General features: G+C 46.0%; 1 protein-coding gene across 1 annotated transcript in view; it reads right to left on the bottom strand.

Moving 5' to 3' along the window:
* LOC139558925 (low-density lipoprotein receptor-related protein 12-like) overlaps positions 1-12,670 on the bottom strand; it is a 60,074-nt gene extending 47,404 nt beyond the window's left edge. Inside the window, exons 1-4 of the mRNA XM_071374427.1 lie at positions 11,628-12,670; positions 11,378-11,455; positions 10,689-11,168; positions 10,264-10,580 (exon numbers count right to left, since the gene is read on the bottom strand). Of these exons, the coding sequence (XP_071230528.1) occupies positions 10,264-10,580; positions 10,689-11,168; positions 11,378-11,455; positions 11,628-12,670 (1,918 nt within the window). The remainder of the gene's footprint in view (positions 1-10,263; positions 10,581-10,688; positions 11,169-11,377; positions 11,456-11,627) is intronic.
* Between the last annotated feature and the right edge of the window lie 10,172 nt (positions 12,671-22,842).

The following is a 22,842-nucleotide window of genomic DNA, read 5'->3' as shown; positions in this document are numbered from 1 at the left end:
AAGAAAACAAAGTCTATATACAGTGAGTGCAAATTAGGTAAGATAAGGGAGTTAAGGCAATAAATAGGCCATGGTGGCGAAGTAATTACAATATAGCAATTCGACACTGGCATGGTAGATGTGCAGAAGATGAATGTGCAAGTAGAGATACTGGGGTGCAAAGGAGCAAGATAAATAAATAATTACAGTATGGGGATGAGGTAGATAGATGGGCTGTTTACAGATGGGCTGTGTACAGGGGCAATGATCTGTGAGCTGCTCTGTCAGCTGGTGCTTAAAGCTAGTGAGGGAGATATGAGTCTCCAGCTTCAGTGATTTTTGCAGTTTGTTCCAGTCAATGGCAGCAGAGAACTGGAAGGAAAGGAGACCAAAGAAGGAATTGGCTTTTGGGGTGGCCAGTGAGATATATCTGCTGGAGCACGTGCTGCGGGTGGGTGCTGCTATGGTGACCAGTGAACTGAGATAAGGCGGGGCTTTACCTAGCAAGACTTGTAGATAACCTGTAGCCAGTGGGTTTGGCGATGAGTATGAAGCGAGGGCCAACCAACGAGAGCGTACTGGTCACAGTGGTGGGGAGTATATGGGGCTTTGGTGACAAAACGAATGGCGCTGTGATAGACTGCATCCAATTTGTTGAGTAGAGTGTTGGAGGCTATTTTATAGCCGAAGTCGAGGATCGGTAGGATGATCAGTTTTACGAGGGTATGTTTGGCAGCATGAGTGAAGGATGCTTTGTTGCGATATAGGAAGCCGATTCTAGATTTAATTTTGGATTGGAGATGCTTAATGTGAGTCTGGAAGGAGAGTTTACAGTCTAACCAGACACCTAGGTATTTGTAGTTGTCCACGTATTCTAAGTCAGAGCCGTCCAGAGTAGTGATGCTGGACGGGTTTGCAGGTGCAGGCAGTGATCGATTGAATAGCATGCATTTAGTTTTACTTGCATTTAAGAGCCGTTGGAGGCCACGGAAAGAAAGTTGTATGGCATTGAAGCTCATCTGGAGGTTAGTTAACTTCTTGCAACTATAGGGGGTGCTGTTCCGCATTAGCATATTTGTGTCTCCAAATTAAACTGCCTCGTGCTAAATTCTTGATCGTACAATATGCATATTATTGTTATTATTGGATAGAAAACAGTCTATAGTTTCTATAGGAGTTGAAATTTCGTCTCTGAGTGGTACAGAACAATTTCTACAGCACTTTTCATGACAGGGTTCAGATTTCAGAAATTTTTACCTCTGATCTGGGGTCTGTTTATAAGGCCACAGTGAATGCTATGAAGAAACCGACACTACCTACGTCTTCCTCTGGGTGTCTGTACGTCATCACGTTTTCAATGAAGTCTATGGGACGTTCACAGCCATTATAAATGACAAACATGTACAGAGACCCCTCTTTCTCAACGTGCGCCTCAAGCGTGAAGGCCATCGGACCTGCCTCGTTCCAAATCGTTTTCTAACCAGCTATATTTCTCCGGTCATGTTTTCAGTCGTTATAGTTGTTAAAAACATCATAATGTAGTTAATTTTAACAGTTTTATAGCAATTTATATCCGTTTAGTGCGATTCTGAGGAATTTATTTGTCGTGCACTTTCTAGCTTTGGGAACGTTTCGCGGTCTCGGTCGTTGTTAGTGGACATTTCGAAGGACAGAGGACATCTATCGACCAAAAGACGTTTATAACATAGAAAGGATACATTGCCCAAGAATATGATGGAAGATCAGCTCAAAGTAAGCAATATTTAATATGATAAACCGTGTTTCTGTCGAAATATTTTAAACGCATACATCGCCATTTTGTTTGGTATAGCTTCACTTGGCCAACCCTGTATTGAAAAGTAAGGATAATTTTAAAAATGTAAATCAGCGGTTGCATTAAGAACTAATTTGTCTTTCGATTCCTGTCAACCCTGTATTTTTTAGTCAAGTATATGATTAGCTTTTAATTAAACTAGATCACTCTGATAGATGACGTCAGACATATTGAGGCTTGATTTCCTAGTATTTTTATTGTGTAACCACGGTTTTGTATGGCTAAATATGCACCTTTTCGAACAAACTGTATATGTATGTTGTAAAATGATGTTACAGGAGTGTCATCGGAAGAATTCTGAGAAGGTTAGTGAAAAAATTAATATATTTTGGCGGTGATTACGTTATAGCGCTCTTTGGCTGGAATCGATGCTCTGGTAACGTTTTCACATGTAGTATGCTAACTTATCGATTTATTGTGTTTTCGCTGTAAAACGCTTAGAAAATCTGAAATATTGTCTGGAATCACAAGATCTGGGTCTTTCCATTGCTATGCTTTGTCTATTCTTATGAAATGTTTTATGATGAGTAAATTGGTCATACACGTTGCTCTATCTAGTAATTCTAGTCGATTTGCGATGGTCGGTGCAATTGTAAACTGTGATTTCTACCTGAAATATGCACTTTTTTCTAACAAAAACTATCCTATACCATGAATATGTTATCAGACTGTCATCTGAAGAGGTTTTTTCTTGGTTAGTGGATATCAATATCTTAGTTGAGCCGAATTGGTGATAGCACCTGAAGGAGTAAGAAACTGATGGAGTTAGAATAGTGGTGTATTTTGCTAACGTGTTTAGCTAATAGATTTACATATTTTGTCTTCCCTGTAAAACATTTTAAAAATCTGAAATGGTGGCTTTATTCACAAGATCTGTATCTTTCATCTGGTGTCTTGGACTTGTGATTTAATGATATTTAGATGCTACTATCTACTTCTGAAGCTATGCTATCTATGCTAATCAGTGTGTGGGGGGTGGGGGGTGCTCCCGGATCCGGGGTTAGTAGCAATGAAAGGTTAACACAGTGTCCAAAGAGGTGCCAGAAGTATACAGAATGGTGTCGTCTGCGTAGAGGTGGATCAGAGAATCACCAGCAGCAAGAGCGAGATCATTGATGTATACAGAGAAGAGAGTCGGCCCGAGAATTAAACCCTGTGGCACCCCCATAGAGACTGCTAGAAGTCCATACAACAGGCACTCCAAATTGACACACTGAACTCTATCAGAGAAGTAGTTGGTAAACCAGGCGAGGCAATCATTTGAGAAACCAAGGCTGTCGAGTCTGCCAATAAGAATGTGGTGATTGACAGAGTCGAAAGCCTTGGTCAGGTCGATGAATACGGCTGCACAGTAATGTCTCTTATCGATGGAGGTTATGATATCGTTTAAGTCCAATGAGTGTTATCTGATGAAGATCATCAAAGGTTAGTGATTAATTCTATCTCTATTTCTGATTTTTTTTTTGTGACTCCTCTCTTTGGCTGGAAAAATGTCTGTGTTTTTCTGTACATATAGATAGTTAAGTGTATAGCTACTTAGTTTACAATTTTTTTCTTTTTTTATATAACTTAATCTGAATGCGATGCACATGAGTCCTTTTCAGATAACGATCAGCTAGCGATTGCTTAGCTAACAGTGTGTACCAATACCCATACAAAAACAACAAACCACAACAGGACATTTCCTTAATCCCACCTGTCTTATCAAAGGTCAAGATGGAGCTACACAAGAAGTTTCTAAGGGCTATGGGTTTATTTGGGTTTCAGGGATTAGTGCCAATGGACCAAGACCCTGGGCTCAGAGTCCAGGCCCAGATCAACAGTGCATTTCTGTGGTCTAATGGCCAACACCACAATAACAAGATACTATCTGTGCTATTAAGTATAGTAAGCCTGCCTATACTAGGGTTAGTCCGGATCAGTCTTTCCTGACCTGTCGTGGCATATATGAATTGCTCACCAACTATGTTCCTGGAGAGCCACAGGGCATGCAGGCTTCTGTCCCAGCTAACACTATGAGGACTAATACACTGGAGGGTTTGTAAGTGTTGGGCTTGACCCCACTGCTTAACCCGCAGCTCCAAATGGTTAAATAGTGTTTAATGTCCTGTTGCAGGTAGGCATGCTATATAATTACTCGACATAGCTACAGGTACGAGGTATAAGAGCAGATATGGTAAGTAGACTAGGCCTACTTATTATAGGCAGGGTTGGATGGTGACCACTAAGTACCAGCAGGGCAGGTCATAAGTTAGCTTGGCTTTAAGGTTGAGGGCAATATATGCACTTGCATTGTCATTGTAAGTTAAGACTGATTCCTCAGTGTGTGCTAGCATTAATAACTGCATTAAAACCTGAAATGTTTAATTGTAAATATGTTTCATGATGTATCTGATCAATTACGTACAGTGGCAAGAGAAAGTATGTGAACCCTTTGGAATTACCTGGATTTCTGCATAAATTGGTCATAGAATGTGATCTGATCATCGAAGTCACAACAATAGACAAATACAGTCTGCTTAAATTAATAACACACAAACAATTAGACGTTTTCATGTCTTTATTGAACACACCGTGTAAACATTCACAGTGCAGGGTGGAAATTGTATGTGAACCCTTGGATTTATAACTGGTTGACCCTCCTTTGGCAGCAATAACCTCAACCAAACGTTTTCTGTAGTTGCGGATCAGAGCTGCACAACTGTCAGGAGGCATATTGGACAATTCCTCTTTACAAAACTGTTTCAGTTTAGCAAAATTCTTGGGAAGTCTGTTTGTGAACCGCTCTCAAGGTCATGCCACAGCATCCCAAATCGGGTTAAGGTCAGGACTCTGACTGGGCCACTCCAGAAGGCGTATTTTCTTCTGTTGAAGCCATTCTTTTGTTGATTTACTTCTGTGTTTTGGGTCGTTGTCGTGTTGCATCACCCAACTTCTGTTGAGCTTCAATTTGGAGGACAGAGAGGTTTACATTCTCCTGTAAAATGTCTTGATAAACTTGGGAATTCATTTTTTTGTCGATGATAGAAAGCTGTCCAGGTGCCTTAGGCAGGAATGCAGCCCCAAACCATGATGCTCCCTCCACCATACTTTATAGTTGGGATGAGGTTTTGATGGTGTGCTGTGCCTTTTTTCCCCCCACACATAGTGTTTTGTGTCCTTCCAAACAATTCAACTTTAGTTTAATCTGTCCACAGAATATTTTGCCAGTAGCACTGTAGAACATCCTGGTGCTCTTTCGCGAACTTCAGACGTGCAGCAATGTTTTTTTTGGACAGCAGTGGCTTCTTCCATGGTGTCCTCCCATGAACACCATTCTTGTATAGTGTTTTACGTATCGTAGACTCGTCAACAGAGATGTTAGCATGTTCCAGAGATTTCTGTAGGTCTTTAGCTGACACTCTAGGATTCTTCTTAACCTCACTGAGCATTCTGCGCTGTGCTCTTGCAGTCATCTTTGCAGGACGGCCACTCCTTGCAGTCATCTTTGCAGGACGGCCACTCATAGGGAGAGTAGCAACAGTACTGAACTTTCTACATTTATAGACAAGTTGTCTTACCATGGACTGATGAACATCAATACTTTTTGAGATACATGTTGGTATTACAAACTGGGTGACAGGGAGAGGTTGAAAATATCAGTGAAGACACTTGCCAGTTGGTCAGCGCATGCTTGCAGTACACGTCCTGGTAATCCGTCTGGCCCTGCGGCCTTGTGAATGTTGACCTGTTTAAAGGTCTTACTCACATTGGCTGCAGAGAGCGTGATCACACAGTCTTCCGAAACAGCTGGTGCTCTCATGCATGTTTCAGTGTTATTTGCCTCGAAGCGAGCATGGAAGTAGTTTAGCTCGTCTGTTAGGCTCGTGTCACTGGGCAGCTCACGGCTATGCTTCCCTTTGTATGTAATGGTTTGCAAGCCCTGCCACATCCGACGATTCGAACTTAGTCCTGTATTGACTCTTTGCCCGTTTGATGGTTCGTCAGAGGGCATAGTGGAATTTCTTATAAGCTTCCGGGTTAAAGTCCCGCTCCTTGAAAGCGGCAGCAATAGCTTTTAGCTCCGTGCGGATGTTGCCTGTAATCCATGGCTTCTGGTTGGGGTATGTACGTTCGGTCACTGTGGGGACGACATCATCTATGCACTTACAGTGCCATGCAAAAGTTTTCACCCCCTTGGCATTTTTCCTATTTTGTTGCCTTTACCACCTGGAAATAAAATGGATTTCTGGAGGGTTTATATAATTTGATTTACACAACATGCCTACCACTTTGAAGATGCAAAATATTATTCTTGCGAAACAAACAAGAAAAAAGACAAACAACAGAAAACTTGAGAGTGCATAACTATTCACCCTCCCAAAGTAAATATTTTATAGAGCCACCTTTTACAGCTGCACGTCTTTTAGGGTATGTCTCTATAAGCTTGGCACATCTAGCCACTGGGATCTTTGCCCATTCTTCAAGACAAAACTGCTCCAGCTCCTTCAAGTAGGATGGGTTCTGCTGGTGTACAGTAATCTTTAAGTCATACCACAGATTCTCAATTGGATTGAGGTCTGGGCTTTGACTAGGCCATTCCAAGACATTTAAATGTTTCCCCTTAAACCACTTGAGTGTTGCTTTAGCAGTATGCTTAGGGTCATTGTCTTGCTGGAAGGTGAACCTCCGTCCCAGTCTCAAATCTCTGGAAGACTGAAACTGGTTTCCCTCAAGAATTTCCCTGTATTTAGCCCCGTCCATGATTACTTCAATTCTGACCAGTTTCTCAGTCCCTGCCGATGAAAAACATCCCCACATCATGATGTTGCCACCACCATGCTTCACTGTGGGGATGGTGTTCTCGGGGTGATGAGAGGAGTTAGGTTTGCGCCAGACATAGTGTTTCCTTGATGGCCAAAAAGCTACATTTTAGTCTCATCTGACCAGAGTACCTTCTTCCATATGTTTGGGGAGTCTCCCACATGCCTTTTGGCGATCACCAAACGTGTTTGCTTATTTTTTTCTTTAAGGAATGGATTTTTTCTGGCGACTTCCGTAAAGTCCAGCTCTGTGGAGTGTACGGCTTAAAGTGGTCCTATGGACAGATACTCCAATCTCCAGTGAGCTCCTTCAGGGTTATCTTTGGTCTCTTTGTTGCCTCTGATTAATGCCCTCCTTGCCTGGTCCGTGAGTTCTGGTCGGCGGACCTCTCTTGGCAGGTTTTGTGGTGGTGCCATATTATTTCAATTTTTTAATAACGGATTTAATGGTGTTCCGGGGGATGTTAAAAGTTTCGAATATTTTTTTATAACCCAACCCTGATCTGTACTTCTCCACAACTTCGTCCCTGACCTGTTTTGAGAGCTCCTTGGTCTTCATAGTGCCGCTTGCTTGGTGGTGCCCCTTGCTTACTGGTGTTGCAGACTCTGGGGCCTTTCAGAACAGATGTGTATATATATACTGAGATCATGTGATAGATCATGTGACACTTAAATAATGTTCACCTGTGTGCAATCTAACTAATTATGTGACTTCTGAAGGTAATTGGTTGCACCAGATCTTATTTAGGGGCTTCATAGCAAAGGGGGTGAATACATATGCATGCACCACTTTTCCATTGTTAGTTTTTTAGAATTTTTTGAAACAAGTAATTTTTTTCACTTCACCAATTTGGACTATTTTGTGTACGTCCATTACATGAAATCCAATTAAAAATCCATTTACATTACAGGTTGTTATGCAACAAAATAGGAAAATTGCCAATCAATGCACTGTACTGATGAAGCCTTTGACTGATTTGGTGTATTCCTCAATGCCATCGGAGGAATCCCGAAACATATTCCAGTCTGTGCTATTAAAACAGACCTCTAGCTTAGCATCTGCTTCGTCTGACCACTTTATTATTGATCTAGTCATTGCATTTACATTACATTTTAGTCATTTAGCAGACGCTCTTATCCAGAGCGACTTACAGTAGAGTGCATACATTTTTATTACATACATTTTATTACATTTTACATACTGAGACAAGGATATCCCTACCGGCCAAACCCTCCCTAACCCGGACGACGCTATGCCAATTGTGCGTCGCCCCACGGACCTCCCGGTTGCGGCCGGCTGCGACAGAGCCTGGGCGCGAACCCAGAGACTCTGGTGGCGCAGCTAGCACTGCGATGCAGTGCCCTAGACCACTGCGTCACCCGGGAGGGTGCGTTGGTGCGTCCCGCTTAAATTTTTGCTTGTAAGCAGGAATCAGGAGGATAGAATTAGGGTCAGATTTGCCAAATGGAGAGCGAGGGAGAGCTTTGTATGAGTCTCTGTGTGTGGAGTAAAGGTGGTCCAGAGTTTTTTTCTCCTCTGGTTGCACATTTTACATGCTGATAGAAATTTGGTAAAATTGATTTAAGTTTCCCTGCATTAAAGTCCCCTTGCTACTAGGAGCGCCGCCTCTGGTTGAGTGTTTTCTTGTTTGCTTATGGTGGAATACAACTCATTCAATGCTGTCTTAGCGCCAGCCTCTGACTGTGGTGGTATGTAAAACAGCTACGAAAAATACAGATGAAAACTCTCTAGGTAGATAGTGTGGTCTACAGCTTATCATGAGATGCTCTACCTCAGGCGAGCAATAGCTTGAGACTTCCTTAGATATCGTGCACCAGCTGTAATTTACAAAAATACATTGTCCGCCGGCCCTTCTCTTAGCAGACGCTGCTTTTCTATCCTGCCGGTGTAGCTTATTACCAGCCAGCTGTATGTTGATAGTGTCGTCGTTCAGCCACGACTCGTGAAGCATAAGATATTACAGTTTTGAATGTCCCATTGGTAGTTTAATCTTCCTCCTAGGTCATCTATTTTATTGTCCAAAGATTTCACATTTGCTAGAAGAATGGAAGGAAGTGGGTGTAACGACCGTCATCGGGAGAAGGAGAAGAGGACCAAGGTGCAGCGTGGTATGTGTTCATATTACCTTTAATAAAATACGAAACACTTGACGAAACAACAAAAACGACAAACGAACATTCCTGTAAGGTGAACACACAAAACAGAAAACAACCACCCACAAACACAGGTGGGAACAGGGTACCTAAGTATGGTTCTCAATCAGAGACAACGATAGACAGCTGCCTCTGATTGGGAACCATACCAGGCCAAACACATAGAAATACAAAACAAGGACAACATAGAACACCAGACATAGAATGCCCACCCAAACTCACACCCTGACCAACCAAAATAGAGACATAAAAAAGATCTTTACGGTCAGGGCGTCACAGTGGGGGTCTATTCGCCTACGAATTCTCAGAAGGCAGCCCGCCCTCCGGCCCCTTTGTCTCTGCCTCCTCTTCACGCAAATCACGGGGATCTGGGCCTGTTCCAGAGAAAGCAGTATATAGTTCGCGTCGGGCTCGTCAGACTCATTAAAGGAAAAAAAGGATTCTGCCAGTCCATGGTGAGTAATCGCAGTCCTGATGTCCAGAAGTTATTTTCGGTCATAAGAGACAGTAGCGGCAACATTATGTACAAAATAACTTTAAAAAGTTACAAACAACGCAAATAAACAAACAAAAAAACACAATCGGTCGGGGGCACTTAAAACGTCTGCCTTCTTCTACGGTGCCATTTTACACAAGAATAGAGTTATGTTAGCTAATCCAAGTTTATCATTTTAAAAGGCTAATTGATCATTAGAAAACCCGTACGCAATTCTGTTAGCACAGCTGAAAACTGTTGTTCTGAGTAAAGAAGCAATAAAACTGGCCTTCTTAAGACTAGTTGAGTATTTGGAGCATCAGCATTTGTGGGTTCGATTACAGGCTCAAAATGGGCAGAAACTTTCTTCTGAAACTCGTCAGTCTATTCTTGTTCTGAGAAATGAAGGCTATTCCATGCGAGAAATTGCCAAGAAACTGAAAATCTTGTACAACGCTGTGTACTACTCCCTTCACAGAACAGCGCATACTGGGTCTAACCAGAATAGAAAGAGTGGAAAGGCCCCGGTGCACAACTGAGCAAGAGGACAAGTACATTAGAGTGTCTAGTTTTGTTATGCTCGATGAGGATAAAGGTAAGGAGTCAGGCGCAGAGAGCAAAGGTAACGGGAAAAAAAACCACCTTTAATGTCCACCCAGAAATACAACTGGTAATGTCAAAAAAAAACATTGGCGTACAACTCCAACCTGAATAAAGTCCAAAACTGGAAACATAAATTCAGTCTGTGGTAAATCCCAATGAAAAAATAGCAACCTCAACATACAAACAGAGAAACAAGCCCGCACAAACATAAACGGGCTAAACGAACTTAAATAACCCCACCCTAACAACCAAACACTAAACAGGTGAAATCAATTAGACAAAAACAAACGAAAAGGAAAAAAGGATCGGTGGCAGCTAGTAGACCGGCGACGACGACCGCCGAGCGCCACTCGAACAGGAAGGAAGGCCACCTTCGGTAATACTCGTTACAGTACCCCCCTCCTGACGCGCAGCTCCCGCAGCGCGCCGACGCCGGCCTCGAGGACGACCCGGGGGCCGAGGCGCAGGGCGATCCGGATGGAGGCGATGGAACTCTCTCAGCATAGATGGATCCAATATATCCCCCACCGGGACCCAGCACCTCTCCTCCGGACCGTACCCCTCCCAGTCCACGAGGTACTGAAGGCCCCCCACCCGACGTCTGGAATCCAGAATAGACCTTATCCTGTACGCCGGGGACCCCTCTATATCCAGAGGGGGTGGAGGGACCTCCGGCACCTCACCTTCCTGCATGGGACCAGCTACCACCGGCCTGAGGAGAGACACATGAAATGAGGGGTTAATACGATAATAAGAAGGAAGTAACAATCGGTAACACACCTCATTTATTCTCCTCAGGACTTTAAATGGCCCTACACACTGCGGACCCAGCTTCCGGCAGGGCAGGCGGAGGGGCAGGTTTCGGGTCGAGAGCCAGACCCTATCCCCCGGTGCAAACACGGGGGCCTCACTGCGGTGACGGTCAGCGCTCTTCTTCTGTCGTCTACTCGCCTGACGCAGAGACTCCTGGACGGCTCTCCAAGTCTCCTTAGAGCGCTGTACCCACTCCTCCACCGCAGGAGCCTCGGTCTGACTCTGATGCCATGGTGCCAGAACCGGCTGATACCCCAACACACACTCAAATGGTGACATGTTGGTAGAGGAGTGGCTTAGTGAGTTCTGAGCGATCTCTGCCCAAGGGATGTATCTTGACCACTCCCCTGGCCGGTCCTGGCAATACGACCGCAGAAACCTACCCACCTCCTGGTTCACTCTCTCCACCTGCCCATTACTCTCCGGGTGATACCCCGATGTAAGGCTGACCGAGACCCCCAAATGCTCCATAAACGCCTTCCATACTCTGGAAGTAAACTGGGGACCCCGATCAGAAACAATATCCTCGGGCACCCCGTAATGCCGGAAGACATGGGTAAATAATGCCTCCGCAGTCTGCAGGGCCGTAGGGAGACCGGGCAACGGGATAAGACGGCAGGACTTAGAGAACCGATCCACAACGACCAGGATCGTAGTGTTCCCCTGAGATGGAGGTAAGTCAGTCAGAAAATCTACCGAAAGATGGGACCACGGCCGTTGTGGAACGGGGAGGGGTTGTAACTTCCCTCGAGGCAGGTGCCTAGGAGCCTTACTCTGAGCGCACACCGAACAGGAAGAGACATAGAATCGCACATCCTTCTCCAAGGTGGGCCACCAGTACTTCCCCCTAAGACCTCGCACTGTCCTCGAAATACCCGGGTGACCCGACGAGAGTATACCATGAGCCCATCGAATCAATTGATCACGAACAGCGAGCGGTACATACCTACGCCCCTCCGGGCACTGTGGAGGTGCAGGTTCCTCCCTTAACGCCCGCTCGATGTCCGCGTCCACCTCCCATACTATCGGTGCCACCAACTTGGCCGCCGGAATGATGGGAGTAGGATCGATGGACCGTTCCTCTGAGTCATAGAGACGAGACAGCGCGTCGGCCTTAGTATTAAGTGAACCTGGTCGATACGAGATAGTAAAACGAAATCTGGTGAAATACATGGCCCACCTTGCCTGACGCGGATTCAGTCTCTTAGCTGATCGAATATACTCCAGGTTACGGTGGTCAGTCCAGATGAGAAAAGGGTGCTTAGCCCCCTCAAGCCAGTGTCTCCACACCTTCAAGGCCTTAACCATAGCCAACAACTCCCTATCCCCCACATCATAATTCCGCTCCGCTGGCCCAAGTTTTTTCGAAAAAAAAGCACAAGGGCGGAGTTTTGGTGGCACACCCGAGCGCTGTGAGAGCACCGCTCCAACCCCAGCCTCGGATGCGTCCACCTCTACTATAAACGCCAAAGAAGGGTCCGGATGCGCCAACACTGGCGCCTCGGTAAACAGCACCTTCAACCTACAGAAGGCCCTGTCTGCCTCTGCCGACCACTGCAAACGCACCGGCCCCCCCTTCAGGAGTGAGGTAATAGGGGCTGCTACCTGACCAAAACCCCGGATAAACCTCCGGTAGTAATTGGCAAACCCTAAGAACCGCTGCACCTCTTTTACCGTGGTCGGAGTCGGCCAATTACGCACGGCTTTTACGCGGTCACCCCCTATATCCACCCCCGAGCTGGAAATGCGGTAACCCAGGAAGGAAACGGCTTGTTTAGAAAACTCACATTTCTCCGCCTTCACGTACAAGTCATGCTCCAGCAGTCGCCCAAGAACCTTGCGCACCAGAGACACATGCGCGGCGCGTGTAGCAGAGTAGATCAAAATATCGTCAATATACACCACCACACCCTGTCCGTGCAGGTCTCTGAGAATCTCGTCAACAAAGGATTGAAAGACAGCTGGAGCATTCTTTAACCCGTACGGCATGACGAGGTACTCATAATGGCCCGATGTAGTACTAAACGCGGTTTTCCACTCATCTCCCTCCCGAATACGCACCAGATTATACGCGCTACTGAGATCCAGTTTCGTGAAGAACCGTGCTCCGTGGAATGATTCCATCGCCGTAGCGATGAGAGGTAGTGGGTAACTAAAACCCACCGTGATGGAATTGAGACCTCGATAATCAATACACGGACGCAACCCACCATCCTTTTTCTTCACAAAAAAGAAACTCGAAGAGACGGGTGACATGGAGGGCCGAATGAATCCTTGTCCCAGAGCTTCCGTGACATATGTCTCCATAGCCAACGTCTCCTCCTGGGACAAAGGATACACATGACTCCTGGGAAGTGCAGCGTTTACCTGGAGGTTTATCACGCAATCCCCCTGTCGATGGGGAGGTAATTGGGTCGCCTTCTTTTTACTGAAGGCGATAGCCAAATCGGCATACTCAGCGGGAATGCGCACGGTGGAAACCTGGTCTGGACTCTCCACCGTTGTCGCACCGATGGAAACTCCTACACACCTGCCTGAACACTCATCAGACCACCCCTGTAGAGCTCCCTGTTTCCACGAAATAGTCGGATTGTGAATAGCCAGCCAAGGAATTCCCAGCACTACCGGAAACGCAGGTGAATCGATAAGAAACAGACTAATCCGTTCCTTATGATTCCCCTGCGTAATCATCTCCAAAGGAATTGTGGACTCCCTGACCAGGCCTGACCCTAACGGTCGACTATCTAAAGAATGTACAGAAAAAGGGGGGTCAACCTTAACTAACGGAATCCTCAACCTCTGAGCGAGTCCGCGATCTATAAAATTTCCAGCTGCGCCTGAATCGACTAGCGCCTTATGCTGGAGAGAGGGAAAAAATTTAAGGAAGCATATTAACAAAAACATGTGACCAACAGGAAGCTCTGGGAGAGTGTGGTGCTGACTCACCTGAGGTGACCGAGGAGTGTTCTGCCTGCCCTCTCTATTCCCAGATGACCTCCTCCAGCACCGACCGGAAGTGTGCCCTCTTCGGCCACAACTGGTACAGGAGGAGCCTCCTCCGATCTCCCTAGATGCTGCCCCTCCTAGCTCCATCGGGATGGGAGCAGGAGGGTCAGGAGATGGAACGAACAGGACCCTTTCAGAACGTCCGCGAGCAGCTAGCAGATGGTCTAACCGGATAGACATGTCTATTAGTTCATCCAAACTTAGCGAAGTGTCCCGACAAGCCAGCTCTCTGCGGACGTCCTCTCTCAGGCTACACCTGTAATGGTCTATCAGGGCCCTGTCGTTCCATCCTGCTCCAGCAGCCAAGGTCCGGAAATCCAGCGCGAAGTCCTGCGCGCTCCTCGTCCCCTGTCGTAGATGGAACAGTCTCTCACCCGCCGCTCGGCCATCTGGAGGGTGATCAAACACGGCCCGAAAACGGCGGGTGAACTCCGGGTAGTGGCCCCTCGCTGAGTCGGCCCCGTTCCAAACTGCATTGGCCCACTCTAGGGCTCTACCCGTCAGGCAGGAGACGAGGACACTCACGCTCTCCTCATCCGAGGGAGCCGGTCGAACGGTGGCCAGGTACAGGTCTAATTGTAGCAGGAATCCCTGGCACCCCGCCGCCGCTCCATCGTACTGGCTAGGAGGCGTAATACGCAACGCGCTGGTACCGGGTCCCGCTGGAGGAGATGGTAATGGTGCTGGAGGGAGGGTAGGTGGGCTTGTAGTGTTTGTAGGGAGACCACTCCTCTCCCAACGATCCATCCTCTCCATCATAAGATCCATTGCTGATCCAATACGATGAAGGATGGACGTGTGATGAAGGACTCTCTCCTCCATCGTGGGGAGAGGGGTGGTCGCTGCTCCTGCTGGCTCCATTCGTTGTTGCGGGCTTCTGTTATGCTCGATGAGGATAAAGGTAAGGAGTCAGGCGCAGAGAGCAAAGGTAACGGGAAAAAAAACCACCTTTAATGTCCACCCAGAAATACAACTGGTAATGTCAAAAAAAAACATTGGCGTACAACTCCAACCTGAATAAAGTCCAAAACTGGAAACATAAATTCAGTCTGTGGTAAATCCCAATGAAAAAATAGCAACCTCAACATACAAACAGAGAAACAAGCCCGCACAAACATAAACGGGCTAAACGAACTTAAATAACCCCACCCTAACAACCAAACACTAAACAGGTGAAATCAATTAGACAAAAACAAACGAAAAGGAAAAAAGGATCGGTGGCAGCTAGTAGACCGGCGACGACGACCGCCGAGCGCCACTCGAACAGGAAGGAAGGCCACCTTCGGTAATACTCGTTACAAGTTTGAGAAACAGACGCCTCACAAGTCCTCAACTGGCAGCTTCATTAAAGAGTACCCGCAAAACACCAGTCTCAACATCAACAGTGAAGAGGCAACTCTAGGATGCTGGCCTTCTAGGCAGAGTTCCTCTGTCCAGTGTCTGTGTTTTTTGCCCATCTTCATCTTTTATTTTTATTGACCAGTCTGAGATACGGCTTTTTCTTTGCAACTCTGAAAATTGCAATTGGCTCAGAACAGGGCAGCTCGGCTGGCCCAAGGATGTACACAGAGAGCTAATATTAATAATATGCATGTCAATCACTCCTGGCTGAAAGTGGAGGAGGGATTGACTTCCTCACTACTTTTATTTATGAGAGGTGTTGAATGCACCGAGCTGCTAAACTACTGGCACACAGCTCGGACATCCATGCATACCCCACAAGACATGCCACAAGAGGTCTCTTCACAGTCCCCAAGTCCAGAACAGACTATGGGAGGCACACAGTACTACAAAGAGCCATGACTACATGGCACTCTAGTCCACATCAAGTAACTGCCGCAAGCAGTAAAATTAGATTTAAAAAGCAGATAAAAAAACACCTTATGGAACAGCGGGGACTGTGAAGCAACACAAACATTGGCACACACACACACACACACACACACACACACACACACACACACACACACACACACACACACACACACACACACACACACACACACATACACACATACACACACACACACACACAATAACATGCGCACTATACATACACAAGGATTTAGTACATAATAAATACAAATACATTAATAAAATGTTGCCCTCTTGCTAGATTGATGACTGAAACCAATATTGAAACAGTGCAACACGTCTGTTAGTTTTAATGCACGCCATTATTGTGGAGCTGTTCTTGCTGTATTGCTCAAAGCTCTTTGTTCATTGTGTCATACAGAAACCACTGATGTCTGTATTGGTAAAGGTTTCTGAAAATGTCTAGAATGTGTACATACGTTACCATTACACTAGATGGCAGCATTGAGTAAAATATCAAGTTTCTTGCCTCTGCTCTACCATCATTAGACAACTTTCAGTCTCTCTCTTCAAATGAGACCTTTAATAATTAAGAGATGAGGTGAAAATATTTATAAAGGGCATATCTGTAGATCCTTGACAGATCTCAAGGGTCACAGTAGTCACCTGACAGACAGGCAGAATATTATTTGTTCTTATCTCTCTCTCATCAACGAGGACATTTACAGTGCTCAAAGCTTCCAGATAATGTTGAAAAGAGCCTTTCATACGACAACCATCACAGTCACCGGTTCTCAAATGTCAACATGCTCTTGTATCTAAGAAGAAAAAGTCAAAATGGACACATTTATACAGTACAACACTGTGGTTTTGTCTCCTGTTCATGTATCTTTGGAAAACTTGGTAATTCTAAGATCTTCAGATAGAAGAGGATTCTGATTGAAGTAGATAGCTACAATCTCCTTACTTGCAACATGCCAAGTGAATTAGACTCCCTCCAAGAGTACAGTTTATCATGTCTGCCTGTCCTGATATAGCATCTGTCACAGGCTCTCACCTCACCGTGAGCAAAACCTGGGCGTCTGAGGCTATTTCAATTAAGTTAAATCACACTTCACACACAACATTTACAATCTCTCATACTTCAGCACAAATAATTGTAATAAGCCCCATTAAACATCAACTCATACAGAACTGCTGATAAGAAGCTCTTTTCACACAGCACCTTTACCCCTGACATTTTTAAATGTCAACCTATAGTCATTGTCACGTTCTGACCTTTATTTCCTTTGTTTTGTCTTTATTTAGTATGGTCAGGGCGTGAGTTGGAGTGGGCAGTCTATGTTTGTATTTCTATGTTTTGCTATTTCTGTGTTTGGCCTGATATGGTTCTCAGTCAGAGGCAGCTGTCAATCGTTGTCCCTGATTGGGAACCATATTTAGGTAGCCTGTTTTGTGTTGGTTTTTGTGGGTGGTTGTTTTCAGTCTTTGTCTGTCTTTACCAGACAGAACTGTTTCGTTTCGTGTTATTCTCGTGTATCGTTATTTTGTTTGTTTGTTTAACGTATTCTATTAAAATGGATACTTGCCACGCTGCATCTTGGTCCTCCTCTCTTTCTACAGACGATGAACGTTACAGAACCACCCACCAAGAAAGGACCAAGCAGCGCGGTAACAGGCAGCAGCAACAGGAGCGGCAGCGATATCTGGAGAGATGGACTTGGGAGGAAATACTGGACGGCAAGGGACCCTGGGCACAGGCTGGTGAGTATCGCCGCCCCAAAGCTGAGCTGGAGGCAGCGAAAGCGGAGAGGCGGTGGTATGAGGAGGCTGCACGAAAGCGCGGCTGGAAGCCAGAGAGGCAGCCCCAAAAATGTATTGGGGGGGAGGCACACGGGGAGTGGTGTTAAGCCAGGTAGGAGACCTGAGCCAACTCCCCGTGCTTACCGTGGAGAGAGAGCGACCGGGCAGGCACCGTGTTATGCAGAGATGCGCACGGTGTCCCCGGTAAGCAGGCATAGCTCGGTGCGGTACATAGCAGCACCTCGTATCGGCTGGGTTAGAGTGGGCATCGAGCCAAGTGCCATGAAGCCGGCTCAGCGCATCTGGTCTCCAGTGTGTCTCCTCGGGCCGGTGTACATGGTACCAGCCCTACGCATGGTGTCCCCGGTTCGCCAGCACAGCCCAGTGCGAGCTATTCCACCTCGCCGCACTGGCCTGGCTACGGGGAGCGTTCAGCCAGGTAGGGTTGGGCAGGCTCGGTGCTCGAGACCTGTAGTGCGTCTCCACGGTCCGGTCTATCTGGTGCCTTCTCCACGCACCAGTCCGCCTGTGGCAGCCCCTCGCACCAGCCCAGTACCACCAGTGCCAACACCACGCACCAGGCTTCCTGTGCGTCTCCAGAGCCCTGTACGCCCTGTTCCTGCTCCCCGCATTCGCCCAGTGGTGCGTGTTCCCAGCCCAGTACCACCAGTTCCGGCACCACGAACCAGGCCTACTGTGCGCCTCAGCAGGCCAGAGTCTTCCGTCCGTCCAGTGCCGCCTGAGCCGCCCGTCCGCCCAGCGCCGCCTGAGCCGCCCTTCTGCCCTGAGCCATCAGAGCCGCCCGTCTGCCCTGAGCCGTCAGAGCCGCCCGTCTGCCCTGAGCCGTCAGAGCCGCCCGTCTGTCCTGAGCCGCCAGAGCCGCCCGCCAGTCAGGAGCCGCCAGAGCCGCCCGCCAGTCAGGAGCTGCCCTTCGGTCCGGAGCTGCCCTTCGGTCCGGAGCTGCCCTTCGGTCCTGAGCTGCCCTTCGGTCCTGAGCTGCCCCTCGGTCCGGAGTTGCCCCTCGGTCCGGAGCTGCCCCTCGGTCCGGAGCTGCCCCTCGGTCCGGAGCTGCCCCTCATTCCGGAGGAGTTTCCTCAGTCCAGAGGCGCCCCTCAGTCCAGAGGCGCCCCTCAGTCCAGAGGCGCCCCTCAGTCCAGAGGCGCCCCTCAGTCCAAAGGCGCTCCTCAGTCCAGTGGGGCCCTTTATTAGGGTCCCCAGGCCAAGGTCGGCGGCGAGGGTCGCCGCTGAAAGGACGCTAAGAAAGCGGACAAAGACAATGGTGGAGTGGGGTCCACGTCGAGCGCCAGAGCCGCCACCGTGGACAGATGCCCACCCAGACCCTCCCCTATAGGTTCAGGTTTTGCGGCCGGAGTCCGCACATTGGGGGGGGGGGGTGGGTACTGTCACGTTCTGACCTTTATTTCCTTTGTTTTGTCTTTATTTAGTATGGTCAGGGCGTGAGTTCGGGTGGGCAGTCTATGTTTGTATTTCTATGTTTTGCTATTTCTGTGTTTGGCCTGATATGGTTCTCAATCAAAGGCAGCTGTCAATCGTTGTCCCTGATTGGGAACCATATTTAGGTAGCCTGTTTTGTGGGTGGTTGTTTTCAGTCTTTGTGTGTCTGCACCAGACAGAACTGTTTCGTTTCGTGTTATTCTCGTTTATCGTTATTTTGTTTGTTTGTTTAACGTATTCTATTAAAATAGATACTTGCCACGCTGCATCTTGGTCCTCCTCTCTTTCTACAGACGACAAACGTTACAGTCATGCTCATACCTCAGAGCTTTGACAGAGTTCTGTGTTAAAGCATTGAAATGTGCCCTCAGATTTTGATGGAAAACCTACAATAATAAATATGTGAAGAGCCCTAAGTGAACATAATGCAGAAGAAGGTTGTTGTTCTTAAATTAGTGGAAAATTTAGGGTGCATCAGGTTAGTTAGATTCATAGTTGACGCCAGGGGCCAGATTATTATTTTTTTTTTAAATAACGTTCCCAAGGTAAACGAACTATTTCTCAGGCCCAGATTGTAGAATATGCATATCATTTACAGATTAGGATAGAAAACACTCCAAAGTTTCCAAAACTTACAAAATATTGTCTGTGAGTATAACAAAACTGATTCTGCAGGCAAAAACCTGAGGAAATCCAACCCGGAAGTGCATTTATTTTTATTTTATCCCTGTTCCGTTGCCTGCCCCTCTTCCATTTAAAGGGGTATCAACCAGATTCCTTTTCCAATGGCTTCCTCAGTCAGGTGTCCTTTGATTAGTTCCTGCGCGCGAGAGGGGTAGCTCGACATTTTCTTTCTCTCTTTTATTGAATAGGTTACCGTCCAGTTGAAATATTATCGATTATGTATGTTAAAAACAACCTAAGGATTGATTATAAAAAATGTTTGACATGTTTCTACGAACATTACGGATACTTTTGGGAATGTGTGTCTGCCTTTCAGGAACGGAACGAGGCTGTGGTTTTCTGAACATAACGCGCAACCCAAATGGCGTTTTTTTAAAGAACATTTATTGTGTAACTGGGAGTCTCGTGCGTACAAACATCTGAAGATTATCAAAGGTAAGCGATTAATTTTATTGCTTTTCTGACTTTCGTGACCAAGCTAATTTAAGGCTAACTGTTCTAGCATTGATTGATACACTCACAAACGCTTGGATTACTTTCGCTGTAAAGCATATTTTCAAAATCTGACACGATAGGTGGATTAACAACAAGCTAAACTGTGTTTTGGTATATTTCACGATTATAAATATTTTTAGTATTATTTTTGAATTTGGCGCTCTGCAATTCAGTGGTTGTTTAGGAAAATGATTCCGTAATCTCGATCTGTGCGCCAAGAAGTTAACTTCTTCAGGGCAGGGGGCAGCATTTTCACTTTTGGATAAATAGCATGCCAAAATTCAACTGCCTGCTACTCATTATGACTGGAGATTTCAAACGTCTCATGTTTAGAATTCAATTAACTGATTCTAGCAATATTTGTTTTATTCCCTTGCCAGTTTGCCAATGCCAAAAATGTTAGAAAATTGAGTCAAGATAGTGTGTAGTAAATCTGAGTAGTTTGATGTGTATGATATTGGATGTAATTTAGTGAGAGTGTGTATGATGTCTGGATAAGAATAAGAGTAATGTGTGAATACCAAATAATAACCAATCCAATTTGCATGGTTGAGTGTCTATGTGTGTAACATGAATTGAGTATAGCCTTAATATTCAGGATGATAATTGCAATTCATATCGTATCACCATCATAGTTGCTAATTATGATGCAACTATGATGGTCATACAACATGGAACAGTTGACGTGATGACACTGCAGAAGTGTGGGGGCCGCACAACAAATTGTAGCCTGTACCCTGACGTCACTGTTTGCATGATCCTTGGTGATGCTGTGCATGGTCGGAGCAGACAGCCAGACTCCCGTGAAGTGCCATCTGAAGGGGTGGGATGCCACCTTGTGGACTGGGAGAGATTGGTTTTGTTCCATTTCCATCACTCTTGACAACCATGTGCCTGAACATGGAGAAAGGACACTTTTAATCGAACTCACATGCTGGAGACAACCCTTTTAACTTCTTTGGGGTAGGGGGCAGTGTTTTCACGTCCGGATGAAAAGCGTGCCCAGAGTAAACTGCCTGCTATTCAGGCCCAGATCCTAGGATATGCATATTATTAGTAGAGTTTGCTAGAAAACACTCTGAAGTTTCTAAAACTGTTTGAATGATGTCTGTGAGTATAACAGAACTCATATGGCAGGCAAAAAGCTGAGAAAGAAATCCAAACCGGAAGTGGGAATTCTGAGGTTTGTAGGTTTTCAACTCTTTGCTTTTCCAAGATACAGTGGAAATGGGGTCATGTTGCACTTCCTAATGCTTCCACTAGATGTCAACAGTCTATAGAACCTTGTTTGATGCTTCTACTGTGAAGTGGGGGCGAATGAAAAGAGATTAAGTAAGGTCTCTCCCAGACTGTCATGAGCTAACCATGCGCTGACCATGCGTGTTCATGTACATTTACATTTTAGTCATTTAGCAGACGCTCTTATCCAGAGCGACTTACAGTAGAGTGCATACATTTTATTACATTTACATACTGAGACAAGGATATCCCTACCGGCCAAACCCTCGCGACGCTATGCCAATTGTGCGTCGCCCCACGGACCTCCCGGTTGCGGCCGGCTGCGACAGAGCCTGGGCGTGAACCCAGAGACTCTGGTGGCGCAGCTAGCACTGCGATGCAGTGCCCTAGACCACTGCGCCACCCGGGAGACATGTGAGAGTTAGCTGTGTTCCATCGCATTTCTGAAGACAAAGGAATTCTCCGGTTGGAACATTATTGAAGATTTATGTTAAAAACATCCTAAAGATTGGTTCTATACATCGTTTGACATGTTTCTACAGACTGTAACGGAACTTTCTGGACTTTCTGTCCATACTTTCCACTGGACTTGCACAAGCGAGTTTAGATTGTGTACTGAACGCGCAAACAACAAGGAGGAATTTGGGCATAAATGATGGACATTATCGAACAAACAAAAACATTTATTGTGGAACTGGGATTTCTGGGAGTGCATTCTGATGAAGATCAAAGGTAAGTGAATATTTATAATGCTATTTCTGACTTCTGTTGACTCCAACATGGCGGATATCTCTTTGGGTTGATTTGTCGTCTTAGCGCCGTACCCAGATAATTGCATGGTTTGCTTTTTCCGTAAAGTTTTTTTAAAATCTGACACAGCGGTTGCATTAAGGAGAAGTGGATCTAAAATTCTATGTGTAACACTTGTATTTTCATCAACATTTATGATGACTTTTTCTGTAAATTGATGTGGCTCTCTGCAAAATCACCGGATGTTTTGGAACACCTGAACATAACGCGTCAATGTAAACTGAGATTTTTGGATATACTGTAACTATGAACTTTACCGAACAAAACATACGTGTATTGTGTAACATGAAGTCCTATGAGTGTCATCTGATGAAGATCATCAAAGGTTAGTGATACATTTTATCTATATTTCTGTTTTTTGTGACTCCTCTCTTTGGCTGGAAAAATGGCTGTGTTTTTCTGTGAATAGGCACTCACCTAACATAATCGTTTGGTTTGCTTTTGTCGTAAAGCCTATTTGAAATCGGATTTCAATTGGATTTGGATTTACAACAAGTGTATCTTTAAAATGGTGTAAAATACATGTATGTTTGAGGAATTTTAATTATGGGATTTCTGTTGTTTTGAATTTGGCGCCCTGTACTTTCACTGGCTGTTGTCGAGACGCTACCATCCCACATACTCTAGAGAGGTAAACAACCGTGAACACTGGAACTCGGTTGAAAAAAAAACAGTGTTCATGTGCCAGGGTTTGCCTACAGCCCGTCCCACTCTGGGTACACGAGCTCCGGCGATCAGTGACGTATCCTGATTGGGCCTGCCCCTTGGGGGTACTGTTGTCACAACAAGGCTCACTTGGTTTTTGGCAGTAAGATGCGTTCCGGTAACCGGCTGGCACCCAGAGCGTGTGGCCA

The sequence above is a fragment of the Salvelinus alpinus genome, chromosome 29 (genome assembly GCF_045679555.1).
Source record: "Salvelinus alpinus chromosome 29, SLU_Salpinus.1, whole genome shotgun sequence".
NCBI classification, from domain to species: domain Eukaryota; kingdom Metazoa; phylum Chordata; class Actinopteri; order Salmoniformes; family Salmonidae; genus Salvelinus; species Salvelinus alpinus.
The sequence above is the reverse complement of the archived record's forward strand: the minus strand, read 5'-3'. Positions and strand labels throughout refer to the sequence as shown.